The sequence below is a fragment of the Jaculus jaculus genome, chromosome 5 (assembly GCF_020740685.1).
Source record: "Jaculus jaculus isolate mJacJac1 chromosome 5, mJacJac1.mat.Y.cur, whole genome shotgun sequence".
Lineage (NCBI taxonomy): Eukaryota > Metazoa > Chordata > Mammalia > Rodentia > Dipodidae > Jaculus > Jaculus jaculus.
In genome coordinates, this window is record NC_059106.1 from 171,019,184 (window position 1) to 171,037,979 (window position 18,796).

General features: G+C 47.9%; 1 protein-coding gene across 6 annotated transcripts in view; it reads right to left on the minus strand.

The window, feature by feature from the left end:
• The window catches only part of Adarb1 (adenosine deaminase RNA specific B1), a 135,605-nt gene that overhangs the window by 29,516 nt on the left and 87,293 nt on the right, over nucleotides 1-18,796 (minus strand). For 5 of the 6 annotated variants that reach the window (XM_045148824.1, XM_045148825.1, XM_045148828.1 and 2 more), the window contains exons 3-5: nucleotides 9,085-9,159; nucleotides 4,523-5,457; nucleotides 913-1,027 (exon numbers count right to left, since the gene is read on the minus strand). In XM_045148824.1, the coding sequence (XP_045004759.1) occupies nucleotides 913-1,027; nucleotides 4,523-5,457; nucleotides 9,085-9,112 (1,078 nt within the window). In that variant the 5' untranslated portion in view covers nucleotides 9,113-9,159. Of the gene's footprint in view, nucleotides 1-912; nucleotides 1,028-4,522; nucleotides 5,505-9,084; nucleotides 9,160-18,796 lie in introns of those variants that run through there. The other variant, XM_045148826.1, reaches the window with a different exon arrangement.

The following is an 18,796-nucleotide window of genomic DNA, read 5'->3' on the forward strand; positions in this document are numbered from 1 at the left end:
TGAGAGACAGAGAGAAAGAGGCACAGAGAGAATATGGGCCCAGGACCTCCTGCCACAGCAAATGAATTCCACACATATGCAAACTTTGGGAATCTGGTCTTATGTGGTACTGGGGAATAAAACCCGGGCCTTCAGGCTTTGCAAGCAAGCTCTTTAACCACTGATCCGTTTCTCCAGTCCAAGAAAACAATCTTAAAGGAGGTATTATTTATTATGACTCAAAGCTTCAGTCCTTTGTGAGGAGGTGGACATGGTAGCAGCTAGCTCATACGGTAGTGGCCAGAAAGTAGAGAGACGGCTTTTTCCGTTTTCCCTTCACATTGTACCTGGGCCCACAGCCTAATGGACTGCGGCTCCCACTCAGGTAGCTCTCCCACCCTTCCTTAATGCCCTCTGCATATGTCCTCACAGACAGAGGAAGCGAGCTTTACTAACTCCCTACGGATTGTCTTCTCTTGCTAGATGTCTCCCACAGAAGCCACCCCTGTCTGGCATCAGTGACACTAGCTGACAAAAGCAGAGAGGTCTAAGCTTCAACAGAACCAAGTCAGGAAGGTGCCATTTCCAGAGCAGACTGAAGTCAAAAGGAAAACAAGCGGAACAAAATGTTAATACATTATGCTTCTTTCAAAGGAAAAGACGGGTGAAAACATGGGACATTTATGAGGAAAATGGTTTTGTCTGTTATGGGTTTGGGGGGAGGGGACGAGGGTTGAACACAGGGCTTCCTGGATGCTGGGCACGTGTTCCACCCACTGAGCTACATTTCAGGCCCCAGGGCGCCTCCTGCGCTTGCATAGGGCAGATATACAAAGACAGAAAGAAGACAAAGTGGTTTTCTTTAGGCTGGGAGCATTTCAGGCTTGTCAAACCACAAAGAAGACAGGCGAAACAAAGTGCCACGATGGTTACCTGTGGTCATCACCACTCCAGCCAGCACTTTCCTGCGTGCGTGAGGGGAGGAGAAGTTGTCCGTCAGGTCACTGAACTTACCCAGGACCAGGCGTGAGACTGCATCTGCTAACACCTGGGGGAAAGGAGATCAAGTTCAGGACCAGTGTGGTGGAGGCAGCCATGCGCTGTCACACACACAGATTCTTACAGACCCTTGTACTCTAGAAAAGCACACAGGAACACGTGGCCAACGAGTATCTGCACAGGAATGCACAGTGTATGTGGACTGTGTTCATGTGCATATCTCTCTGTATATACACATGCACACATTTCCTTCAAAATACTCTCTGGAAACACAGACACCCAGGATTGTATCAGGCTCTGGCTGGAGACCTTAGCATGAAACACAGGGACTGGTGTAGATGGAGCATGAGGTCCACAGACCTCACACACATAGCCGTGCCCTCACATAAGAACAGGGCACAGAGAGGTGCCAGTGTTACCCAGGCCGCCTGACTGTGCCCGGCCGCCCCTGTTGCTCTGCCCCACATTAGAGGCCATTGCACTTCCTTTGGCTGATCGTCCCTTAGTGGCGGGACTTCAGAGGCAGGAAAGGTGCTCCATTTTACTCTTCTCCCAGCCTGAGGCTGTCAGTTCAAGGGTTTCAAGGCCAGAAGTTAGAAGCGGCCTGTGGGAGAAAGGGCCAGCTTGAAAGCATGGCTGAGCAGAGGAACCCTGGCTGGCACAGAACCTCATCTTCAAAGGCAGGTGCACACTGCCTCAGCTCACTGGCTCAGCCAGGCACCACCTAGAACTCAGGAAGCATTCACACTTGGTGGAATGGCATCAGGAAGCACTAAGCAATGCGCTGACGGGACGCTGTTATCACGACGCTGGGAACTCCTGTGCTAAGGCAGCGTGTCTTGGAAGCAAACATGCTTGTCAGATTTTGGGAAGAGACTGACTTCTGTGGTTTAATATTTGTCTTGGAAATAATGAACCCATAGTATTTTGGGAAATGATGCCTGCTGGAGAAGGGTGTGAATGCCAACCTTTGCCCTTCCCACCTCATACCTGTCTCGACAAACAAATGGCCAGTGGTCCACAGCTTGGCTCTTAATAAGACTTCCAACATGGCTAGAAGAGTCACTCGTAAAGAATGATTCATCTGGAGAAGATGGAGTTGGTGGGATATTTTCCTCTTATCGCTATATTTAAGTGGACACCAATGAGCCCCCGAGTTTAGTGCATAAGACAGGACATGCTTAGGCGCCCACGGCCTGGGTCCTCACACCCTCACGAGACGAGCAGACACAGGTGCCAGCGTGAGCAGCAGAGTAAGAGGGACAGAAGCCCTTCACAGCAGGAGAAGGTGGTGAGCCCGAGGAGATCTAAGTTCCCATTCACTTCACCTGGGGGCAGGCACAGCTCCACGTGGCCGGAGGCCTACCCATTGACAGCAGAGCCCTCCAATGAGAGCCTGCGCCCGTGTGGGCACGCACGGAGAGGTGCAGACATCACAGGTTCAAGGCAGCTAAATCTTACTTCCTAAAAAGGCTCTTGGCCTCGTCCTGGTGAAACAAGCTCCCTCCAAATCTGGGTGTGGACACAACACCAAAAAGCAACATGACCCTAAGAGCCATGCCCAGGCCACAGTGTCAGCAGTACCACTCAGCTACAACGCGACTTGCAGACACACAAAGATTCCGCCTCACAGCTGATGCCTGGTCATGCCACAGTGTGAAACGCACTGCAGCTGAGCACGAATTACGATGTAGCTAACTAACCCTGCCTGATTCCATAACCACCCCCCATGCCCATGAATACCTGGCCGAGAGTCCTCAGGACAGACATGCTTGGCACAAGCCCTCCAAGCATTACTCCAGGAAAACGGCAGGGTGTGCACCATGCATTTGTCCCAGGGTGCACACCTGGGTTCCGAGTCTAAAGTCAAGGAAGTCCCCCAGTGCAGCCTCTGAGACCAATCACGGGAGGCTTTTAAGCCTTTTAAGGGACAAATAATCACATCTGAACTAACCCAGGGCTCTGAATGGGGCTACTGGAGCCACTGAACAGAGATGGGGGGACACAGCTCTACTGCCCTCATACCTTGATGGCTCTAGACTCCAGAACTTGATGCTCAGTACTTCAAAACCCAGAGGAAAGCAGTGTTTGGAGGTATTGAGAGGCCCTGTCCAGCCATGTCCTTCCCCATGGCTGGATCTCAAGAGACAGCGCTTTCCTCTCCACAATGACACTAAGGCATTGATCTTCCAGGAGGCAGGACTGAGACGTGTGCCCTCAGGACTTCTGTCTGCTATATGCCCAGTGGGTGCCTGGGATTCACGGCATATGAAATGGGCTCAGTGGTCTGACCACCTGTCAACTTGAAAGGAGGATGAGCCACATCACATGGGATGTTGAACTCAGGCTGAAATGGTTTAGCAAACAGTAAGCCAACAAATAAAAGGCACTTGGTTCTCTGGCCTCTGACCTGTCAGATAACAAATGAACTGGTCATCCTTGGAGGGATATTAACAAGGGACTAGTGGGGAAGCAACTGGCTTGCTTCACAAAAAAATCAGTAGAGCACTGTGTATCCTTTACTTTAGACTGATGTTGTAGTTGGCTGCTTTGGACAAAACAGAACAAGTTTCTTTCTTTTAAAACTAAGACCAAGGTCTGCTCGCCTCAGAATTCAGGTGTGCAAGGCAACTTGAGTATCACAGGTCCCAGGAAAGCACCCCATGTGAGTCCCAGGGGAATGCAAGCCTTCTTGCCTACACTCACATCCCCCACTTGTTCTGGGCAACTGCGGCAGGTGCTGCCTGCACATCGGAGACCACGGGACAAATGGAGTTAACACAGGAGACAGAATAACCATTTTTACAGGAGACCAGCAAAATCTGGAGTTCCCCAAAAGAAGCAAGACGCAGTGCTCTGTGACTTGGTGAGAAGTGAGGGTCCTTTTCCCTTCTTCCTCTCTCACAGACCCGCTCTGGGACACCCTGAAATTTTTCTTTCTTCATCATGAGTTTATTGGGATGAGGACAGACATGAATGGCTGCCCATGTCCAGCTGGAGTCGGGAAAAGGCCGCAGGACAGCACATGGGGGATTAAGTGGTCAGAGACTCCCAGCGCTTGGCCAATCCTGAAGCACATGAGGCAGGCTCCCTGCTCTTACTCTGCCGCCCCTGCCAGCTGGGCTCCCGCCCCTCGAAGCACAGCCCTGCCCCCAACACGTTCAGATGCAGGCCTGCTCCTGTCTGCTCATGACTCCCCCGTGCAATGACCTGAGGAGATCATCACTGAGCAGGGGCAAACCCCAGCATCTGTGGTGCCTGCCTATCCTGATAAAGGCCATCATGGGGCGAGGGTCCCTTTGCGGGGAGGGCTAAGTGAAAACTGTGGCTGTCCTGTATCACCACAGCCCCAATAAGCAACGGAAGGCCAAGCGGGCTACTCAGTGACCAAGGAAATTGAATTCCAAAGTCGAACTTACCAGTAGCAGCTCCCACGCAGGGTTCAGCGAGACGAGGGGTCAAGAGCAGTAATGAAAACACAAGGCGGCTGACAGCAGTTTTAAGTGCAGCAGCCATCCCCTTGACAGCACACACCTTTCCTCACCTGTGGCAAATGCAACTGAAGACCCTCGCTGAGAACAGGCTGGCGAGATGGTGTTTGGTCCAAGTGCAAATTGAAGACGGCTGCCAGGGCGGACTGCGCAGCCCGGGCCTTGGCAAGTTTCTTGTTCCTCCCCGAACCCTCAAAGAACTGCCCGTCCACCACCACAGACATGACGAACCGCTTGGCGTGGCTCTCCCCGCTCTCGGAGAGGAAGTCGTACTTCAGCCCGGGGCGCAGCTCGTTCAGGATCATCACCGGGTTCTTCCCACTCGGAGGAGGGAATGGTGGGGGGACAGGCAGAGGAGGCTGGGCGAGGCTGGCAGGCACCGGGGATGCCGACAGGCTGAGGTCCCCGCTCGAGCTGAAGGAGTCCTCCCCATTGGAGCCTACATAGAAGGGTGCCTCCAGCTTGTCCGTAGTCTCGAAGCCATTGAAAAGCGTGTCAGGGAAGTCGGCTTGGTCTGAGGTGAAGTCCGTGTTTACGGACAGAGTCCTCCCCATGGCCAGGTGGGCCTCAGAGGCATTGGGAAACTGGACAAAAGACCGCAAGGCCTTCTCTGCGGCATGGAGTTTCGCCTTTTTCTTTGTGGGGCCAGAGCCCTCAAAGACCTGCCCGTTCACTTCCACAGACATGACAAACAGAGGCGCGTGCACGGGGCCCGTCTGGGACAGCAGCGTGTACTGCAGGCCGGGCTTGATCTCGTTCAGCTGCATCAGGGCGTTCTTGGGCAGAACGGGCCCCGGGATTCTCCTCCGCTTCTTCAGGCGGTACTTGGAGTGGCCATTGCTGCCCTCCTCCAGGGGCCGCTTCCTGCCGGTGCTACCTCCGCCCCCGTTGGAGAGCAGAGTACCCTCGCCAGGCCCAGGTGCGTTGCTATCCTTGGGGGGCATGTTGTCCAGATTGTGGTTTTCCTTAACATCAGTGCTGCTGGAACCTGTGGTGCCCAGAAAGAGTAACTTACAACGCCTTCGTTGCAGGATCTTGTAAATGCAAAATTTATAGATTCCTTTATATCTTTGTGGCTGGGTAAGTGATGTGTGTGTGTGTATATATATTTCCTTCCTCAAAGCAAAGGTAAGGAACTTGGGACATCTGACCAAAGACCTATTGGTTTCAGCTGAAACAAGTGCTCAGGGATTTTGCTGACTAATTGCTATTGCCTCTTCTAGTTAGTTCATAAATTGCTTCTGCATTAAATGGTAAAATTTTAAAATAACTTTTGCTACCAAAAGCATTCTAAATCTTTTGAAGATATTGCATTTAAGCTTATAAAAGCGTTGGATAATAAATCTACATTTTCACTGGGCACTTATGACATGGCCGCATTATCCAACAGTGTGTAGATGCAAGTGTTGTCTCAGCATGTTCCTGCTTCCCAAGGTCAGTGCCCCCACAGTGACTATGGGTTAAACTGCAACACTTCTCAGAAGAGGCAGTGCCAGTTAAAAAATCTGGCTTCACAAGTTAGTTAGCTTTTCAGATTAAAACAGCCATTCAATATATGGGATATTTGCTTTAGTTTATGAATCAATCACAGAAAACTGCCTATATAAGTAAAGCAGTATAACTTCAGAGAATTTACTTCTAAAGACTATGGCTTTATTTTTGTTATCCACCTGAAACTTTTCATTATATTTGAGTACTATATACTTCAGAATATTTAATAAATTTCACGCTAGAAAAATATATATAAGCACAAGATTTAAAACTGTAGCTATGCCGGGCGTGGTGGCACACACCTTTAATCCCAGCACTCGGGAGGCAGAGGTAGGAGAATCGCCACCCTGAGGCTACATAGTAAATTCCAGGTCAGCCTGGACCAGAGTGAGATCCTACCTTGAAAAACCAAAAACCAAAACAAAACAAAAAAAAATCCAGTAGCTACAAGCAAACTAAAAAAAAACCCCTAACTTCATAAATATACCTGGCAATCCTGTCTTTTAAACAATAATCAATTGGTGACTTTCCAGAATTACTTGGTTGCTATATCATTTAAGGTACTTTATATGATTTTAACTTAAAAGGGAAAGTAAAAGGCAGGCACAGTGGTAAATGTTTGTAAAAAAAAAAAAAAAGAACTAACAAAAATAAAGACTATTTTTAAAGAGGAGGGGAATAAAAAGTGTTCACTCTTCCCTTTATTAAGTTTTCTAAAAAATACATATATTTTTTTAATCACTCAATTTGCAGTCCTATTGTATCCACTGCATGGGGGCACTGAAGTATTTATTGAGCATATTTACAGACCTTCTACCACCAGCTTCCAAAATTCTAAAATAAACATTAACTGATGAAAATGCTCCTAAGCATGGCGGCTGTGAGGTCTACTTCTACTGTGTCATGTACACACTGATTCTTTTTATGCTAAGCAACCTGCAAACTGAAAATGTTCCTCAGTGCAGTCTGCAGGAATGGCTAGCGTTACAAAGTCCTGGTCATTGTTGCCCATCCCTGGAGCTAATGATCACAGATGCCCAGGACCATTGTCATTCAGTGGGGACAGTGGAGATGACCTACAGACAAGCTGGGATGTGTGAGGGGTCTTTCAACAGACACCTCCCCCAGAACACTCCGGACACACACACCACTTCTCCCAGCTGACAAAGCTGACGGAATGGGCACTAAATTTTCATTTATAACATCCTCCAGCAAAAGACCGGTAGGTTACTCCTTTCGGTACTCAGGGAATAAAAGGTTAAAAAGGTAGAGCAAAGACGGGAGAGAGAGAGAGAGAGATTAGTGAAGGGAGGAAGAACATCACATACCAGACACTGCTCACAGTTCAGTTTCATTGATAAACAGAATTACCAGCATAGAAACTCAAATCATCATTACTGTACTTTGACATGCATTTAGCCAAACATCAGTGACCCCAACAATCAAACAAATGCCTTCCTTTCAGACACAGCAATCGTGAGAACTTGGCTGACAAATCGTCTTTAGATCATGAGAGATCCACTTTCTATCCCAGTCCACACGAGTTCTGACAATCCTCACACACTTCAGAAGCAAAGGTGCTGCTCACATGTGCTTCAGGCTGCAGACAGAGCACACTTGGCCTGCAGGATGCAATCGCTTTCTCTCTGCAAACGGCATACCGTGCCGCTGCATTTCAGAATGGGAGGTCTATCATGGCAAAAGGTTTGCTGCTTTCGAAGTGACAGGAAACACAGGCCTGGCACATCCAAGCTTTGCACTAGAGCCACCAGTTTATCATTGCAGGAATATTATTTGGGAGATTCTTCCTCATGGTAAAGTTGCCCAGGGGTCAGTGTGGTAGTCACAGCCCGAGATGCAGTCCATGGTCCCCAGCAGGTGGCTGTGAAGAAAACTGCATGCTTACCCCTGTGGGGTTCCTGGGCCGGCATAGAGCTGGCGATGGCTTCTGAAACGAGGAGTGTAAGTTTGCTTTCCCTTTAAATGACTGAGGTAAAACAGGGAGATAATGAGTAGAACTGCCCAGCAGAGACCTGTGGCTGAATTTTAACGATATCTCAGGAGCAAAACTGAGGATATAAACAGCCAGTGCATGGCGCACATGGGCAGAGGCACAACTGTGCCAATACATGGCTCAAATGGCACTGGGTGGCTGCCTTATGTCAGTTTACACCCATCATAGGCCAAGAATGTCTGCTGCACAGCCCACTACAGAACCCCATGCTGCCTCTACATGCCAGGGTAGCAGTGTGGCACAGACTCTGCACTCAGGGTGCTGGTGGTTTTGGGTGTCCAACAAGTGCAGAGTCACAGCCCCAGCCACCGGGCTGCGTATGAGTCACGGCAGGGACGCTGAGGCGGGCCCTTACCATCCAGGTAAAACACACCCAGAGCTGAGCACTCTTCCTTGGAGATGGACAGGGAGTGTCAGCTGGGAAGGGGCTGTCTTGCAGACAACTTCCCTGCCGTGTGCTCCCCAGACATGGGTGCCTGTGGACCTCACTTAGACCTGCTCCTCTCAGACTGAGGGGGGCGACAGGAGTGAGTGCTGGTTCACAGAGAGCAATGCGGAGGGAAGAAACGGTGTGCTCAGGCCCTGTCTCCAGAACCCCAGGGAATCTGCAGTACAGAGCAGAAAGAGCCCCAGTGCACACCAGCACCATCTCACTTCAGTCTTCAGAGACTAAGGATTGCACGGACCTCCTTCCCTCTGAGGCAGGAGCAGTGGCTGTGAAGGGAACGGTTTGTCGGTCATCCCTGTGACTGGGCATCTGAGTTGATCACAAAGGTTTTCTTGAGTTTGCACAGGTGAAAGTCAGAGCTTTATTATACAAACCATGCTGTGAACATGACCACATAGTTTTATGAGACAGGCATCTAGAGGCCTATTTCTGGAATAAAAGTGATGGCACTGTGAGAATAATGAGAAATGAAAATCCAGACAAATGGCTGTACAGAAAATGTCCATAGTATATATTGATACCTATCACATAAAAACATATGACTACCAACAGCCCATATCATAGAAAACATCAAACTGGTCTCACTAATCAAATTTATAAAAACACTAAAACTGTAATGGGAAATTAACTACTTGATACTATGTGATAGGCCTAGATCTTACTCATATTCTCTTCATCTTCTATATCCATAGTAAAATACTTTTGAGGGTTTCTTGACTGGCGGAGACTGTTTCTGTCTGAAAGACAGTAAGAAAACAATGTTTAGTGTGTGGTCATGGATAAAATGAGGTCTTGTCTGCTCTGTGGAAGGATCACAACATCACTATAAACTAAAAATTAAAATCATGGCTGGAGAGATAGATAGCTCAGCAGTTAAGGCACTTGCCTGCAAAGCCAAAGGACCCAGGTTTGATTTCCCAGAACCCATGTAAGCCAGATAGATGTACAAGGTAGTGCATCCATCTGGAGTTTGTTTGCAGTGGCTAGAGGCCCTGGCACCCCCATTCTTTCTCTCTCCCTTCTTTATTTCCCTCTTTCTCTCATAAATAAAAATAAAATCTAATAAAAATTTTAAAGTTAAAATCATAAGACAATAGCATTGGGTCTGCCATTTGTGACAGGACATTCCCAGGCCTTTCATCTCTCTCTAGCATATCCTGGGACACCAAAGGACTCCCAACTCAGATGCCTGTGTGGAAGGATGGTAGAAGGCAGGGAAGGAGTCACAGCAAGGGGACCTAGAGCCAGTGTCCAGGAACCTCATACTGAACTTCAGGGAGTTCAAAATTATGAAGGGTTCCAAATCAGGGACAGAGTGGAGGGACTCCTGCACAGAACATGTTGTCCAAAAAAGCACATCATGGCCAACCACAGAGCCCACGGGACTCACGCCATTTGCCACCTGACCTCTGTCCTCGTCTAGTAAACCTGTGGCTGAGGTTACAAAGCAAGAGACTTAACAAGGCCCAAGCATTCCATCGCCCTCTTCCGTGTCATATGAGCATCTCACAGAGGGGCTGAGATACATGTCATTGTTCAGATTCAGCCCAATTCCTTAACCACACACAACTGACCATTTCAGTAGCAGGAAAACCACAGAAAAGATTAAAGAGCAACTGTTCTAATTACCCAACTATTAACAAATTTAAGGTTCTTCTTCCCAAACATTTCTGGTATATTTTGCAAGATTATTCTACCAATCAATAATTTAAAAAAATCCCATCAAATTACAATTAAAGAAAAAAAGGCTTACAAATTTTGAAGGCAATATTGCTTTATGAGTAAAATTTGTATTGTAAGTAACAAAAAGGTAAATTCATTGCTTTTAGGAAAATGGTAATCAAATGTGCTAAGATATGTATAAATCTTATACATCATATATGTAAACTACATATACATTTCAGAACAATAAGTTGTTTGTAACTTTAAAAACTATTATTTATTTATTTATTTGAGAGAGAAAAAGAGGCAGATAGAGAAAGAGAATGGGTGCACCAGGGCCTCTAGCCACTGTAAACCAACTCCAGATACATGTGTCGCCTTGCACATCTGGCTTACGCAGATACCAGGAATCAAACCTGGGTCCTTGGGCTTCACAGGCAAGTACTTTAACAGCTAAGCCATCTCTCCAGCCCAATTAGTAACTTAAAAAATTTATATTTTATTTTTATTTATTTGACAGATAACTTTTTTTTTAAATTTTTATTTATTTATTTGAGAGCAACAGACACAGAGAGAAAGACAGATAGAGAGAATGGGCACGCCAGGGCTTCCAGCCTCTGCAAACGAACTCCAGACGCGTGCGCCCCCTTGTGCATCTGGCTAATGTGGGACCTGGGGAACCGAGCCTCAAACCGGGGTCCTTAGGCTTCACAGGCAAGCGCTTAACTGCTAAGCCATCTCTCCAGCCCTATTTGACAGATAAAAAGAGAGGGGAAGAGTAAGAGAGAGGAAGAATGGGCGCGCCAGGGCCTCCAGCCACTGCAAACGAACTCCAGACACGTGCGCCCCCTTGTGCATCTGGCTAATGTGGGTCCTGGGGAATCAAACCTGGGTCCTTTGGCTCTGCAGGCAAACATCTTAGCTGTTAAGCCATCCCGCCAGCTGCCCCCACCCCCATTAGTAACTTTTAATCTCTTTTTTTTTTTTTTTTTTTTTTTTTTTTTTTACTGGCCGATGCACTGCTAAAAGTTATAGGAGTTTCTAAGAGCAATCTTTTACTTAAGAAACTTTTCCAGAGACTTAAAAGCAGCATTAGTTTACAGTAAGTACTCCAGGATATGTGCCGCAGACCGTAAGGACCAAAGGTGAATCAGCCAGAATATGGTAGGGAAAAGCTCACGTGGAGATGCTGCCTGGACAGCGGATCACATTGAGGAACTGCTGTTAATGGTTTGAGGTGTGGAAATGGAAGTTACCTTCTAATGATAGATGCTCAAATACTGTCAGGTGAAATGATACCTGAGATTTACTTCAAACTCACTCAGTGTGATGGGGCACAAAGTAGAGGGGTGCATGAGCCCCGGCTGGAGGCTCGCTTCTGGAGACGCATGATGCAGTGCTGTGCTCCCCATACACCTCTGCATCTGTGTGTCACAGTGCCCCACGGCGGAAGTTTTCATAGAATGTGACTAAGAGGAGGTCGCTAGTGGGCAATCAGGTGCAGCAGCCAGCTTGGGAGCGCGTGGGGGGGGGGGGGGCTTCAATGAGGCTGGGGGAGGGGCTCAGCTCAGGAAACAGGGATGGGGTTGATCGGTCAACCAAACCTCTACCAGGTCAGGTCAGGAGACAGCAAAGAGCAGGAACCCGGAGAAGCAGAAACCTGCCCAGGGCCTCTGTTTCTGTTTGCTGAAGGAGATAAAAACAGTGGGGGTTGGGGGAGGGAATGGCTCAGACCACAGAGAAGAGCTACTTTTCCCTCTTGCTCTGTAAAGTACAGTGGTAGGCTCCCGACTTCAGCATTGACCAATAAAATGAAGCAAAAACAAGACAGCTAGGAGGGGAGAGGACAAAACAGAGCTGCTAGGCCCCGGGACCCAAGAGTGTCCCTGGGCATCACTGAGATTTCCTTATGCCTCAGTATCCTGATTTGGAGTAGGTATTGGAAACCGCAAACCAATGAGTACAGATAGAAAAACCCAAACTAATCAACCAAATAAGAAAACCAGTCCCAACAAAAGCAGCTATTTCTCGAGAGAGGAAAACTCACAGATGAGATTCCTTTATCCAGCAAAACTCACAGGAGAGTCTGGCCCCACCCCACCCACATTGGCTCTGACAAGGATCCCAGAGTCCCTGATGGGGTGGAGTGAAACAAGGCCAAGGGGGGAGCCCTAACTTTTTTCTCACCAGGCTATGGCCACCCACACTGCCACAGAATCCTGGAACGTGCAAGAGAAGTGCTCTCGCCTACCTGGCAGCGACAGCCATCCTGCTCTGTCACTGGCGGCTGTGGAAGGGGCGGTGAGAGGCAGTCTTAGGTGGGAGGGGGGCAGCAGAGACTCAGGGGAGCTATACTTACTCCTTCCCATAGTAAGACAGCACCCCACCCCACTTACTCTGGCAGAATGGGCAGTATGGGAGAGTCAGTTTAAGCAGAAGGCTTGAGTAAGGTCTCAAGTCCCACGACATAATACGAACAGATTCTAATAAAAAATAATAGCCATTATATGGAGAACTAGGGAGATCTCAAACAGTGAAGAGATGCTTGGCAGATGCCAGCATAGGGATGACAGAGATGTGGAGTGTTCTTGGAAAGATGCTTCCATCACATGGATGAGCAAAGGGGAGGACTGCCTAGTGGTCCCAGCCCTCTAAATAGAGCTATAGCCAGTGCAGGGTCGGCAAGGCACAGACAGCAAAGCACAGAGGCCCAGAGCAGACCCCGCAGATGTGCCCAGCCACCTGGACAGCAGTGCAAGTGACCAGTGGCAGGAGGGCAGCTTTCAACATGGCACAGGAGCTGAGGGATGGACACCACATGCAGAATCTGGGCACACCCCACACTGCATCCAAAGCCCACCTTGAACTGGACTGGGGACTTAAATGCAAACCACAGAACCACGAAGCTTGCAGAACAACCTGAGAAGCAAGTCCTCGGGGTCCTGAGCGGGAGGGATATTCAGACCTGACAGCACAAGCCCAGTGTAGGAGAGAAACCAGTGCGTGACCTTACTGACCGGCTCTCTGATCCTGTGAAACGGGCACAAGCCAGAGAAACATCGCCAAACACACATCCAGCAGCAGAATACAAAACTCAAACATCCAACTGGAAAATGAGCAAAGGGCAGGAAGAGACGTTTCTCTGAAAAGTCAGAAGGACAGGAAGTAAGCCCATGAAACGATGTCCAGCCTCTCTAGTCAGGAAGCAAATGCGGCCTAAGACCACAGAACACTGGTGCAGCCAAAGCCAGGGGCAACCAAGATGCTGGGGGAACTGGTGAGATAGAAGAAACTAGGCCTCCTGCATGCTGCTGAACATTTAAGAGGCAGGAGATGGAAATGAATGGAGAGAGCTAGGAGTGTAAAGCAGTCTGCAGTGTCTTAAGAAGTGAACATGCAGGATGGGGAAATGGCTCACTGGGTAAAGACTGCTTGCTCAAGAAGCATGGAGACCTGAGTTCAGACCTCCTGCACCAGGTACAGGCCTAGGAATAAGGAGATAGAGACAGGGAGGCCTGTAGTGCTTGCTGGCTAGCTACTCTGACTTAAACAGTGAGCTCCAGGTTTAGTGAGAGATGCTAGCTCAAATAGTAAGATGGGGAGCAATTAAGGAAGACACTTAATATCAACGTCTGGCCTCCGCAAGCACATCTGTGTATGCACACCCACAAAGCACACATGCATATCACACACGCAAAAGGAAGGAAGGATAACTAAAACAGCAACCGCCACCAGGCGTGGAGGTGCACACCTTCAATGCCTTTAATCCCGGCACGCGGGAGGCAGAGGTAGGAGGATCACCATGAGTTCGACACCACCCTGAGACTCCATAGTGAATTCCAGGTCAGCCTGAGCTAGAGTGAGACCCTACCTCAGAAAAACAAAACAAAAAGCAACCACCATTTGATTCAGCAAATGCACCAAGGGCATTTACCCTTGAGAAATGAAGACAAAGATCCTTGTATGCATGAGTTCTCCTAATACATAGGATCTGTATTACTGCAAAGTAAAGTTTAATTCAAAAATGGGTAGAGGGCACAAAATTTGGCTGGTTAACTTAATTTCTTTATAAAATTAGTCAATAGTTCATATACTTAGAAAACTGGCTTCCCTCAGATGTCTGGGATTGGAAGGGCAAATGCTGAGATGGTAAGTCATGAGGACAGGACAGCCCAGCTCTGGTGCAGGTCACCTGGCCTGCGCGGTTCACTTTGTCCTGCTCTTACATTTTGAAAAGGACACGGAAAATGTCTCACAGTAGAAAATAATCGTGCAGCACATGGTGGCGGGTGGGGACCTGTGTGGTAAGAACAAGAGGTACAAGTCTCCTGCGGAGCAGAAGCCAGTGCTTTCAGGGTCTACAAATGCCAACCCTCACACCAAAGGTTAAAGACAAAGCGAGGGAGGAAGGCAAGAGTTTTGTGGCATTTTACATGGCCACCATTCTTAAATCTTGAAAAGAACCTCATCTGGCCTGAACTACAAACAAAAATTAAAGCCTGATCAAAAATCCCACAAGGAAGAAAATTCCAGGAATGGGCAATTAAAAGCTTTATTTGATAGCAATATTCAAAATAATTGCCTCGGTTTTCAAGATCCCTCCTTGGACAGGAAGAGGCAGGCTAAAGCTGGGAGGCACCATGTATGAAGACCTTTTGCCTTGGCATCGGAGGAGCTCAGACCTGCGTCCTCTAACTCGGCTACTGGGGTCTCAGATACTTTTCTGTCCTTGCTGCTTTTGTGAGACTGGTCAAGCTGGCCAGTGCACAAGAAGAGTTTCAAGTAACCCAGCACCTCTGGTCAGTGAAAAGAGCATTCCAGGCTGGACATAGCAGCCCAGTACCTGAAACACTGTGCTGTGGTTCATGGTTCCCAGATTGAGTGGTGGACTGAAAAGCCCAGCCTAAAAAGCAGAACTTGGGCTAGAAGGGTGGCTTAGTGACTAAGGCTCTTGCCTGCAAAGCCAAAGGACTTAGGTTCAATTCCCCAGGACTCACATAAGCCAGATGCACATGATGACACATGTGTTCACAGTGGCTAGAGGCCCTGGTGTGCCATTCTCTCTCTCTGTGTGTCTCAAATAAGTAAATTAAAAAAATGTTTTTTTTAAAAAGCAGAACTTATTCAGATACCAGGCTTGGTAAAGAGGATGTGTTGTTTGTTTTCTTTTTGGTTTTTCGAGGTAGGGTTTTACTCTAGCCCAGGATGACCTGAAATTCACTATGTAGTCTCAGGGTGGCCTTGAACTCACGGCAATCCTCCTGCCTCTGCCTCCCAAGTGCTGGGATCAAAGGTGGGCACCACCACACCCACCTTGTTTTTTCTTTTTTTTTGGTTTTTCGAGGTAGGGTCTCACTCTGGTCCAGGCTGACCTGGAATTAACTCTGTAGTCTCAGGGTGGCCTTGAACTCACAGTGATTCTCCTACCTCTGCCTCCCGAGTGCTGAGATTAAAGGCGTGCACCACCACGCCCAGCTTGTTTTTTCTTTTCAGTTGTACGAGGTGGGGTCTTGCACTAGCCCAGGTTGACCTGGAATTCACTATGTAGTCTCAGGGTAGTCTCAAACTCACAGCAATCCTTCTACCTCTGCCTTCCTAGAGCTGGGAGTAAAGGCGTGTGCCACCATGCCCGGCATGGTTCCTGAGAAACTATGCACATGTTCTTTACAACGTTTGTTGATTTACCTTTATTTTTATTTTTTGTTTTTTTGAGGTAGGGTCTCACTCTGGCCCAGGCTGACCTGGAATTAACTATGTAGTCTCAGGGTGGCCTCAAACTCATGGTGATCCTCCTACCTCTGCCTCCTGAGTGCTGGAATTAAACCTGACATGATTTATTTTAAATAGCTATAAACCATAAATTTAAAAACCAGCAGGTTCTAAAGTAGAGACTGTGTAGCTTTTACTATGAAACAAACAATGAGCTAAAAAGTCTAGGATGCCTTTACATCTGTAACAAAAGAAAACAACACATGAATTGATTGTTTATTTAGAACAATTACTAATGTATAAACATCATAGGAAGGAAACTCTCTGAGACTCAACAGGTTAATCAAGTGTGCCAGAAAACTCCTCACCTCATGAACTGTATTTTACTTTCAATATTATCTTCTAAATTAATATCACTAAGGATTTCAAAAATATTCAATTGATAATATTTTCATCAAGGTACCTTTTTTCTAGGAAACCACCCACAAAACCTGCTGCTTAATTAATCTCAGGCGAGTCAGTGCACACTGAGGAAGAGGTGGCAGATGGTGCCACAAATAAGGTTTGTGCATAGTGTTTAGCAAGCACATTTTTCAAAGCACTGAAAAGGGGGAAAATTCAGATTAGCACAGCCACGCATGGTATTCATTCCACTAAATGTTGCTGAGAGTGGTTCGTGGAATAGGAAGGAAAGAACCCATGATGGTTAATCTCTGATTGTTAACTTGATAGAAACAAATCTCTGGTCATGTCTGTGAGGAATTTTCTATATTAGGTTACTTGAGGCAGGAGGATCTGCCTAAGTGGTGTTACACCACTCTATGGGCTCAGGTCCTGGACTAGATGGAAAAGAGAGAGCTGGCTGAACGGCTGCAGTCGGCTCTACTTCCTCCCTGCTAATGTGACAATGTGAAGCTGGCTTCCTGCTCCTGCTGCGCTCTCCCTACGATGATGGGCTCTACTCTCTGGCACTGTAAGCCTAGTTAAACCCCTTTCCTTCCTTAAGCAGCATTTTGTCCCAGCAACAAGAAAGTAACAATTACAGAGGGCAGCAGCAGAGACAGCAACCCAGGGTGACCCATGCAGGTTACAGACATCTGGTAAGGAAAGAAACGAATACACAAAACAGCTGCAACACTCCAAAATGTGATTCTAGTTCACTAAAAGCAAAGTGTTACCAGGTGTGGTGGCCCATGCCCTTAATCCCAGCACTCAGAAGGCAGAGGTAGGAGGATCGCTCTGAGTTCAAGGCCCCACTGAGACTACATAGTTAATTCCTGGTCAGTCTGGACTAGAGTAACACCCTACCTTGAAAGGCCAAAAAAATAAAAATAAAAAAAGTGTGTTATGCTGAATCATACACAGACATAAAGCAAGTCACTGGTGGGTTTAGTCACATGCTGATGTCATGGACAGTGCTTAGCCGCTAGTGGGTTATTCCTGGAGAGGCACTTCAGGGTGGTCAGAAAGTGGCCCTGGCAAGGGCTGGGCCCTCCAGGAAACCTTAATAAAGTGCTAACCTAGGCAGCAATAGCACAAGACCATGGGCTCATGCCCACATGTCTCACCATGGCCCACCTGCGCCTGTCTGCCTGAGCCCTTCTGGTGCACCTTGTCCTGGCTGGAGGGGTTCAGTTTCAGCGGATGTAGTCATCTTGAGTCACAGCTGCCATGAAGCCCCTGAGTCATCTCGACCAATTTCCCTGCAGTTTCCCACTCGCTGTCAGCACCAGGCACATGCGGTACCTGTGATGTTAGAGTACCTGTGATGTTAGAGAGGTACAACCCAGGTTCATTCTGGCTTGGATGAAAGACACTGACCCAAGCACTCCATAAACACCTCTGACTCTCAGTGTGAGAATATGCCATTCTGTCTGCTGCCTCAGACAGAATGTCTGCATTCTGTGATATTCTGTATCTCTCTGACTCTTCCTGGTTATTGGTACTTTGCACCAATAGCTCCTTTAAAAATTATTTTTATTTATTTGAGAGAGAAAGAGATAGAGAGGGAGAGAGAGAATGGGCACAACAGGGCCTCCAGCCACTGCAAATGAACTCCAGACGCATGCACCACCTTATGCATCTGGCCCACACAGGTTTTGGGGAATCGAACCTGGGTCATATGGCTTTGCAGGTAAGCACCTTCACTGCTAATCCACCTCTCTAGCACCAGCTGCTCTTTTGTGCTGGGTCTCCCTGGCTTCCTCAAAAATCAAGACACAAGCAATTATACAATTTGTAAGGCCCACAGTGAAACTTCCAGGTGCCCGACCCTTACGGCCACATTCTCCCTTGACATCAACCTCAGTGGGGCTCTGGAGGACAATGACAGGAAAGAAGGATGAAGCTGCCAGACAAGAAAACAAGAGACACAAATGTTCTTCAAGAGAACAATCAGGGGCTGGAGAGATGGTTCAGTGGTTAAAGGCACTTGCTCACAAAGCTTAATGGCTAGGTCTAATTCTCCAGTGCGCACAATGCCAGACGCATAAAGTGAAATATGACATCTGGAGCTCTTTTGCAGCAGTGGGGGCCTTGGACCACGTGTGTGTGCACACACACACACACTCTCATAAGAAAATAAATGAAAACAGTGAAAAAGAGAAGAATCAGGCGTGACTGAGGAACACGGTCTGATTTGGCAGGGCTCCACGCTCACAGGAGGCTGGTGGCAACTGAGGACGTCCACCCTGTCTCCTGAGAGAATGAGAGCTTTCAGCATGGCTACCCTGTCTCTGGGTGGTTCCCAGCTGCTGAAGGACACACACACACACACACACACACACACACACACACACAGAGAGAGAGAGAGAGAGAGAGAGAGAGAGAGAGAGAGAGAGAAAGAGAGCGAGCGCGCACACGCACGCTGTAGCCAGGCCAATAGAAGTAGTTAAAGTTATCCAGAGAGCTAGACTTTGGGCCAGATGAAGTATTGGGTAAGGACATGGGTCTATCTCCCAAGGAGGTACTAAGTTCTCCTGCTGCTGTAGTTGAATGTAATGT